The sequence below is a fragment of the Plectropomus leopardus genome, chromosome 2, assembly GCF_026936395.1.
Source record: "Plectropomus leopardus strain MGB_pleo_1.0 chromosome 2, ASM2693639v1, whole genome shotgun sequence".
NCBI classification, from domain to species: Eukaryota; Metazoa; Chordata; class Actinopteri; order Perciformes; family Serranidae; genus Plectropomus; species Plectropomus leopardus.
In genome coordinates, this window is record NC_142177.1 from 34,335,525 (window position 1) to 34,344,906 (window position 9,382).

The following is a 9,382-nucleotide window of genomic DNA, read 5'->3' on the forward strand; positions in this document are numbered from 1 at the left end:
ACAAAATTTATTCTGTCCCTACATTTGTAACAGCCTCATATGTGCAAAGCCACATCAGTTGTTTGAACCCAATTTGTCGCGGCAACATTCTGTATTTTTGAAGCAGACTATATCTTTCTGTGTGTGACAGTGCAATTTGGGAAATAGGTCAGCCCAGTCTCAGAAGCTTGGCAGGGTGACAAACAGAAAACTGCGTGAATACCTCCTAAACAAATCCTATGAATTCATGAGCCTCAGACAAGATTCCAGTCTGTGATTTTTGGCCCTGGCACTGTGATTTTTTTTACTGGGTATCGCTGAATGCAGGGCTTTTTCAGCGACTGGGATGGGTTTAAAGAGCAGCCTCACAATGGTTGCTTTGTGCTGGGCTCAGCTACTTAGGGAAGGCAGAGAGGCTCTCGGGGGCTGCTAGAAACTCCAAGACAACACGGATCCAGATGCTGTCTTCAGTTTGGAAAATTTCTGAGATTTACAAAATGTGAACCCAAAGCCATGTGCACTGGAAGCTTATACCAAAGTGTGCTCAGCTTAAGCAAAATTTAATATAAGTTAGTGGATTTGCAAAAAAAAAAGAAAAGAGAAAATAAAAAAGCCTAAAGGCATACATTGCATGAGGTGGTAAATAGGTTTAGGCTGCACAGGATGCAAAAACTCAAATAGTGTACACTTGAGAGGGCACCTTTTATTTATCCTCATGCTATCACTGCCATCTACAGATCAGCCGTGAAAGTTCAGATAAGGGTGTTTTCAGCAGTCAGCCCTCACTGGGAGCATCCATGAACATTTTCTTCCCTTCGACACCACACAATGAAAATGCCACTCTGTGCTGAGTGCAGCTGTAAGCAGCCAAGCTTCCCTCAATACCAGAAGCATAAAGAAACCAGGTAATAAACCTAACAACCTTCAGCTGTCTGAGAAAATATTACCAGAATTGAAGGGCAACTTAATGGGTAGTATGGAAATATAAGTCATTACAAAACTGCTCTATTAACGTAAAATATTTTGTTCAATATTCCGCAGTGAAACAACACAGTTTCTTTGGGGAACATGTAATTACTTTGACTACACAGCCATAAAATATGCTGAAGAATATAATTATTTTTTCCCGGGCAACAGGCAGCCAAACGTCATTAAGCGAAACCAAGGTCAAAATGCACTGCACGTGGATGTGGGAGGGGTGGAAAGTGGCTGAAAGCAGGTAGATAAAACATTTACTCCTAATGACTTACCTTCAGCAGAGCAGGCCAGCAACACCATGGACATCGGCACAGCAATTTTAATAATTGGCTTTGCTGCTCTTGTTGCAGCCTTCCTCCTTCTGGTAATTGGACTTGTGTACTCTGAGCTGATGAATTCAGACATTCCTCGTGGGGTTGCAAATAGTGGGAAACTGCACATAGTTCATGGCTTGTTTGTTGGCATAGCAATTGTGGTGAGTATCTGCAGCATCTATGGAGCTTATTATTTTATGTTCCCTTCATGTTCTGAATGTGTTATAATTAACTTTATTTATTATTAAAATCAGTTATTCCGTAGTGTAAAGAATAATGCGTCCGCTTGTGTTAAAAAAAAAAAAAACCTACTCTTCAAGGCCCTTGTCAAAGATGGTTGTCCTTTATTTGTCCTCCAGCAACTGATAAAGCTGAGATCAGAGACGTTTTAGATAAGAAATCAAGGTGTAAAAAAGGCAAGGTCATGTGTTCCCCGTCTTTGATGTTGTCATAGTAAATATGGTTTCTCACAGAGAATAACGTTCCCTTTGACTTTACCCATCAAGAGTATATTTTTTTTGTTTGAAGCATTGTCTGCTACATGTGGTAAGTCTGTGGTTCCTCTCCTCAAAGGGACGGATCCTGCATCGTCTGGGTATTTGTCATCAGGTCAGCTTTATTCGATGGTTCGTTGCCTGTTTTCTGACTCGCCTAAATCCAGTTCCTGCGGGGCTGAGAGTGAAGGACCTGACATTTTCTGAAGTGCCTGTGCGAGTGTACGAACCCACCGCCGTGTGTGCCGGCTTGAGAAAAGGACTTGTGTATTTCCATGGAGGAGGATGGGTGTTGGGCAATATAGGTATATAAAATTCACATTATTTTTAAAGATATATTTTTGGGGGGCTTTTTTGGCCTTTATTTGATAGGACAGAGATTAAGTGCGAAAGTGTCTTTCTAGTGAACAACACCTACCAACTGTGTCACAGCACAGAAGGAAATGTGCATCTACTCATGAACGAGTGGAGTGAGTAGATGCAAGCTTCCTAACTGTTGTAACTGCTCACTAATGATGCACAGGTCAGGGTTCATTAAAACTGCCCCAATTCTGCCTGTTATGAGAGCCAATCCACCTCGCCCATACCACACAGATATGTTTTAATTAGTAGCCCGAAACAGACCCTTAAACCCCCCAAAAACCAGAGCTGTTTTTGCTAATGACCATTGCTAATAACACACATCTCTATGGCTGATAACTCCAACACTCTGCTACTCAAACCAAAACAATGTCGACTGATTGACAGCACTACAGGTGAGAGGGAAAATATGTGTTTTTGATTGTGGGGTAATTGATCCTTTTGTTTGAGTAATAGTTAAAATGACATTATATATTGTTATTATTATCATTAAAACTACAGTATTTGACATATATTAATGAAAGATATAGTTACATACATAACTGAGAAGTTTGACTTATAGATGTGAATCATAATTTATGTACATGAAGACACCGGTGTCGTTCAACTGATGTGAGCCCTTTTTTTTTATTCTTAAATAATGCAGAAAAAAACAAACCCTGCACCAGCATTTAATGACTATTCATGTGTTGTCTTGTGTAAGGTCATCAATTAAATGATATATTGATACATATAATTATATTATATTATATTATATTATATTATATTATATTATATTATATTATATTATATTATATTATATTATATTATATTATATTATATTATATTATAATAATAATAATAATAGTAATAATAATAATAAAGTTCCCCTCCTGTGCATGAATTTCAGTGGTAGACAGGTCTACCCTTCATTTTACATTTGGCTCAATGTGTAAGCCTTGAAATAATTTGTGTATTAATTTACTGTGAAAAAAAGGAGAGAAAACAGTGGGTTGAGTGTGCAGTCTCTTCCATCAACATTTGTGGTTTGTTTTTTCGGATTATACTGTATTTTAAAGTGTCCAGGTGGTGCTTAAGTCTGGCTACTTTATATGCTGTTTGGGATCCTTCATCTTTACAATTAAGCATATTTTTTTAAGATCCACATATTTTTAAATGTTAATTAACTGGAGAGAAGCCAAAAACTAAAAGCCACACAAGCAACGAGTAAAAATTACAATGTAAAAACACAGGACCAGTAGACTGTAGTTTGAGTCCCATATTAAACCAATATTTGTGCTGATCCATGATCAGCTACAGTTGTTTTGGCACCTAAATCTAAGTGAAGTATAAGGAAACCTAACAAATTGGTAACAGCCATTAAATGGGCTGATAATGTCCCTCTGAACCTGCAAATAGGTGGAACCGGCAACTACTGTTCCATATCTTTAAGGCTTATAAACACTGACAACGTCCAGTGACAACATTCAAAACTGAAAGAAATACTTAAATTAACTGCAAAATTGTACTTAAATTTAGCACTTTACATCTCTGAGTATAAGTTACTGTTCATTACTTATATATATATATATATACATATATAAATATATATATATATATATATATTTTTAAAACAATACACTCTTTAAACACACAAAAGGAGACTGGTGTAGGTAAAGATATATAATATAACATATGACTATGACCCATATCTGCTAGTCTTATAATTATTAAAAATTTCCAGTGATAACCCCTGAAGTGGATAAAAATATGGAGTTACTTAAATTAACTACAAAATGTAACTTGATAAAATACTTGGATATAAGTTAATGTTCATTCAGTCTATTTAATTTCTTCAATATTTTGCTCTTTAAACACACAGATTCAGATGTGAGTAAGTACCGAGAGAAACAAAGGTTATCATCTTCTGTCTGCGGTGCTATGTTGCTTCTCAAACATATCCTCTGCTAACTATGATGCCCTGCTAATCCCGAACAGATTCTGTTGATGAAGTCTGTCGGCACATCGCCAAGGAGTCGGACACAGTTGTGGTTTCCGTTGGGTACTTAAACTTTTCAATGCACATTAATATCTAAAACTTATTTGTGTACGGAAGAGCCAGAGTTCAACACGTTGTCCCTGTGTCCTCCCTCTCACCCCACTCAGGTACCGATTAGCCCCCGAGCACAGATACCCAGCCCAGCTGGACGATTGTGAGACAGTGACATGTCACTTCCTGTCTGTGGCTGAGGCAGAGTTTAGCGTGGATTCTCGCAGAGTGGCAGTCGGAGGGGACAGCACTGGGGCTAACCTGGCAGCAGCGCTGTGCCAAAGGCTGGCGAGGAGAGAGGTCGGACATCTGCCGTTCCCCTGCGCTCAGGTCCTCATCTACCCAGCTCTGCAGATGGCAGATTTCAACCTGCCCTCATACCAGCAAAATCATGCTGTGCCCATATTGTTTCGTGGCCGTATGGCGTTCTACTTCCTGCAGTACCTCAATGGGGACATGTCTCTGTGCCAGGACGTGTTGGAAGGCATCCATGTCCCCACTGAGCTCAGGCCACGCTATAAGGAGTGGCTCTCCCCTTCCAAACTTCCCCCTGAGTTCCTCGCGCGGGGTTTCAGTGAACAACCAACCCCAGAATATGACGGGGAGGTGTATCACACAATCAAGGCTGGACTGGAACATGAGGTCTCGCCTTTACTGGCGGATGATGTCGACATTCAGAAAACCCCTCCCACATTCATTCTCACTTGTGAGTATGATGTCTTGAGGGATGATGGGATTCTCTACAGGAAACGACTGCTGGACTTGGACAGAGATGTCACCTGGCGACATGTGAAGGAAGGTTTTCATGGCATGATTAGCTTTTTCAACCAGGGCTGGCTCACATTTCCCTCTGCAGTGCAGGTTGTGGATAGTGTTGTTGACTATATAAAAACACTGTGAAGATAATGCCATGTACTTGATTCTACTTTGCATTTTGTTTTACATTTTAATAAACAAAACTTTCCTCGAGTGACAGAGTTTTCCTCTTCATTAAAAGTATAGTGTTCACAGAAGACACAAAACCCACAAAAATCAATAAACAAAGCCTGTTTTAGTCCAAAACTGAAAAGTAGCCTGAGGACACAAAGTCTGGAAACAATGTCTGGCACCATTTTAACAAATACAGCGTATACTGCTAAAAGGTAAATGTCATGCTGTAGTCTTAAGGAATGTATCTCTTTTTAACACAGATGTAAGACGTCTCCCATTTGTTTCCAGGATACTCTGCCTGCCGTCTCTTTCACTGTTTGCTGTATCCATAGCAACAGAGCTCTTCTGTTTCCCCTCCACTGCCTGTGCCATTATGGGGCCAGGTGAATGCATCTACATGCTAAATGTTTGACTGGCTAACCTTGTTCTAAAAGGGCTTCAGATTTCCCTGGTTAGGTTAGTTTGACACCAGGTTAAGAATGAACCAAACAGGGACGTGGCAGGATAAATGGGCGCAACCTGGCTGGAAGATAGAGCAGAAGTATGGAAACAAGGTGCTGGTAGGAAACTGGGCGGAAGAAAGACTCAAGGTAGGCATCGTCTGTTTGTTGCCTTTTCACTTGTTTGCCAGTGTCAAAATATTATGTTCTCATTTAAAGGTCCAGCATGTAAGATTTAGGGGAATTTAGTGGCATCTAGCAATGAGGATTGCACATTGCAACCAGCTAGATTTCCTTCAGTGTTCATTGTTCAGGAGTTTTTTTACCGAAAGCTGAATTAACCACATCTCATCGTCTCCAAAACAAACGGATCAGGTGATTAAAATCGCTAAAAACACTAAATAAAGTAGTTTCCTGTTACAAATTAGTGTTTCTCCTATGGTGTTTGGCATGTCGGAGACAGTCTACTGTCCTAGCACCTGCTAAATTCTAGATGCAGACATTTAGGAGATTTTCGCAGAGGGGTCAATAAAACAGTACAAATACTGAATATATCAGTTTCACCTTAAAAAATTAAATCGGTTTCTCCTGTGCCGTTCAGCTTGCCAGAAACAGACCACTAGCCTAGCACCCGCTAATGTGGTCACCTATTTTCTCTATTGACTTAATCTGTGATCACCTTATATCTGATCTAGACATTCAGGAGGTTTTTACCAGTAGCCAAATTATCTGCAGAGGTCTCTTTCTCTCCAAATCAAACAGTAACAGTGATTTAAACTGCGAGAAAAAAAAATGAATAAAGCAGTTTCACTTTACAAATCAGCATTTCCTAGATGCTGTTTGACATGTCAAAGACAGGCTGCTAGCCTAGCACCTGCTAATACTAATACGCGCTCGCCTATTTTCATGAATAACTTGAGATGTTCTCGGAGAGGGTAGTTGGTCTGGCACTTGCTAATGTGTGCTGACCTTTATCTTTGATAATTTAAGATTCAGATGTTAAGGAGGTTTTACTAGGAACTGAATTGTCTGCAAAGGTTTCTTTCTCTCCATAACAAATGGACCCTATAATTTAAATTGATAAAAACTGAGTAAAGCAATTTAACATAAAAAAATCAGTGTTTTTTTTATCCTGCTCATCGCGGAAAGGTTGCTAACTACAGTGGCCAATGTGAAAACGCATATGGCCCGATCCACAGCCAGTGTTTGGTTGGTCTGTTCTGTACTACTGTAGATACACTGTGGTGCAACATGGCTATGTGGACAAGACAGATAGAATCGGCTCATTCTGAAGTAACAAAAACACAACAGTTCTTATCTTTAAGTGATTTTACAACTAACGAAACATACCAATTTCTGCCAATATCCCTCTAAATCCTACGCACTGGACCTTTTAAGTATACAACTTTAATTGAATGTGTAAACACAGACCATCCATGCCTTTTCTTTCATCAGATCCAAAACATAATGCCACACCAGTGGCAGACTGCCAAGGGTTTTGTAGCACCTCAGTTGGTAGTCAAATCTATAGCAAAGTGATTAGGCAGCCTCAGTTCAGCTACCTCAGCACAGCCTCCTGGTGGGAGAGGCTAGAGCTGGAGACTAATTGCATCGACGTGAGGTTCGGCCACAGGCTGCTGGTTCAGGATCTGAGAGGAGAAATGACTTAAGAAACACTGTACAACAGTGCGGATCAATAGTCAAGTGTGAGCTTTGCTGATCGCTGCGCCACGCTCATTGCTCAAGTCCCTATATAATCCCCTCCACCTCCTCACCTCCTGACTCCTTTTTGGCGACGTCTGTTTATTCTGTCCAACGCAGTTCACCCGGGAGCCGCAGACAGCCAACAGCACCAATCATGTAGACCACCGGCCCCACTGGGACTTCAGGCCAGACGTCTTTGAGAGAAGATCTGCCCTGCTGAGAGCTGAGGTCAGCCTTTAACTGCTCATTCATGGCATTAACACCAATTGAATGCCTGTCACAACCCTGCAAGTCAGGGCTTTCTTCTCCAGATTGTGGCCACTTCTGCATAATATTGACGGCCAAGATAAAGGCCTGTGATAAAACTCTTTATGAAAGCAAGTTTCTGGTCAGACTCAGCACTCATGAAAAATGTGTTAAATCATCAGTCCTACTGGGCACTTAAAGGCTAGTTAGAGCAATTTGCTGCTGTCACATGGTGAGTCTTTTGAAGATTATTGTAAAAGAACAGGTCACGCCCTCTAAATCTTAATCCAGCAAAGGCCAATGCATACAGGCTGTGTCGAGACGACTGTGTATTGTCTTCCAGGGGCTTCCATCCAAGCTGCTATTTGCCCATGATGGCTCACCATCCTCTCATTACTTGGTCACGCAGTATGCAGAGAGCTTCCAACATAAGCACACGAATGCTGTGCCCACTCTGCGACCCTGGCATCCAGACAGCTCGACATGGCAGCTCGAGAGGTCTCATCGGCCAATTTCTGGTAAGAAAGTGTCACGCCATCGCCGCCTGAAGGTGCAAATTATACACGGGAAATTACATATTAAACCATCCCGGCAACAGCGCTATGAGTGCAGATCAAACATACCTCAGCGCATTAAATTTTGTATGGACAAAACACATCAGCAGTTGTGCTCATGAACAATTAAATCTGGGTGGCCCCAGATGCCTTTTATTGTTCCAAATCAGTCACCAGTGTAATTAATGGCTGCAGTAACATGGCAGTTAACTTTCTCTTCTGTGTTCCTTTACAGCCCTTCCAACCGACTCTGGCCCGCTGCAGTCCACAAAGCACCGTTTGGAAAAGCAGCAGTCCCACCTCCCTTCACTGACTGTGTACAGGTCAGCATACCAGAGGCACCCACTCAGTGCCTTCTGCCAGAGCCGCGTTGCCAGGGCTTCACGCGCCCTCTCCAGCCACCTCCACACAGCCAATCGCAACAACAAGGACCTGGATCTGAGGCGGCGCCCACTACTACAAATCCCAGATCGTTGTTTGAGTCAACTTTCACATTCACAACAGAGACAAAACTGTGTCTCTCGAATTGCCTCACATGCTGCTTGTTAATTTAGAAGCTCTGCTCAAAGTGCTGCTGCCGTGTGTGGCTCCTCTTTTGTATTAGTCGGCGGCGTGAAGAAATATAACAGAGCGAAACCGTTTGGGAAATCAAAAGGAATTTAAAAAATTAAACATGATTCTCATTATGTCGCTGCTGTGAGTTTACTGTGTGATGTGTGGTGCGCAGTTACAGTGTTTATATATATAAATGTGTGTGTGTGTGTGTGTGCAAGAAGGGAGGGGGCTCTAAATTATGTCCGCCCTTCCAGAGTATAATTACATGCAAATTCTCCCTCTCTCTGCACACTTAATATCTGAAACTCAGAATGGGCTATTAGTATTACCCTAGATACTCTGTGGGAAAAAAAGAAATAAATAAAACAAGTGTTGATGCCAGAACTGACCTGGGTATTGAGGCAAACCAGAGGCCATGAGTCATCCCAGGCAACATCTGATGGGACGTGTCTAACTCCCATTCCATTAGGTGTTTTGTTACAGGGGATCAAAGTGTTTAATTAGGAAGAATCAAAGACGCTTATGTTAGATGGTCAACCATCTGCGTCTGCCTCCCTTTTTCCCCGCCTGCCTGCCTGCCTGCTGCCTTCCAGTGCAGCTGAAGCCCTCTGTCTCACCCACTGTTTAGCTAGTTAGTCACTCCACTGTGCTGCTGATGCCTGCATGTCACATGACGCCTCAGTGTGTTGTGGGAAGTCTTAACATGTCTCACCCAAAGGCGCTGCTGTGTTTGCCCGGCGAGCCACATGATGGTGCTATAGCAGCATGTCACCCTCTGAAACCTGTCAGTGCGTCTCTG

The 9,382-nt window shown here is 41.8% G+C and overlaps 2 protein-coding genes across 3 annotated transcripts; both read left to right on the plus strand.

Moving 5' to 3' along the window:
- Positions 1-1,179: 1,179 nt before the first annotated feature.
- On the plus strand, positions 1,180-5,054 carry aadacl4 (arylacetamide deacetylase like 4). The gene is made up of 4 exons (XM_042494849.2): positions 1,180-1,432; positions 1,845-2,070; positions 4,103-4,166; positions 4,271-5,054. The coding sequence occupies exons 1-4, from the start codon at positions 1,256-1,258 to the stop codon at positions 5,052-5,054; spliced, it is 1,251 nt and encodes a 416-aa protein (XP_042350783.1). The 5' UTR covers positions 1,180-1,255.
- Positions 5,055-5,433: 379 nt separating this feature from the next.
- Positions 5,434-8,829, plus strand: cfap107 (cilia and flagella associated protein 107). Of its 2 annotated transcripts, none has more exons than XM_088069358.1 (4): positions 5,434-5,674; positions 7,346-7,456; positions 7,884-7,992; positions 8,264-8,829. In XM_088069358.1, exons 1-4 carry the CDS (start codon positions 5,564-5,566, stop codon positions 8,575-8,577), a joined length of 645 nt encoding a protein of 214 aa, XP_087925484.1. In that variant the 5' UTR covers positions 5,434-5,563; the 3' UTR covers positions 8,578-8,829. The 2 variants fall into 2 exon arrangements, with proteins under 2 accessions (XP_087925484.1, XP_042350024.1); XM_042494090.2 differs by having other exon boundaries at positions 5,438-5,674; positions 7,818-7,992; positions 8,264-8,808.
- Positions 8,830-9,382: the final 553 nt, after the last annotated feature.

Bases quoted from the DNA above. Each gene is read 5' to 3' on its own strand.
- aadacl4 (XM_042494849.2), top strand. From the start codon at position 1,256: ATGGACATCGGCACAGCAATTTTAATAATTGGCTTTGCTGCTCTTGTT. The intron at 1,433-1,844 runs GTGAGTATCTGC...CTCTCCTCAAAG, and splicing joins TTGTTGGCATAGCAATTGTG to GGACGGATCCTGCATCGTCT. The intron at 2,071-4,102 runs GTATATAAAATT...AATCCCGAACAG, and splicing joins ATGGGTGTTGGGCAATATAG to ATTCTGTTGATGAAGTCTGT.
- cfap107 (XM_042494090.2), top strand. From the start codon at position 5,564: ATGAACCAAACAGGGACGTGGCAGGATAAATGGGCGCAACCTGGCTGG. The intron at 5,675-7,345 runs GTAGGCATCGTC...TGTCCAACGCAG, and splicing joins GGGCGGAAGAAAGACTCAAG to TTCACCCGGGAGCCGCAGAC. The intron at 7,993-8,263 runs GTAAGAAAGTGT...GTTCCTTTACAG, and splicing joins GTCTCATCGGCCAATTTCTG to CCCTTCCAACCGACTCTGGC.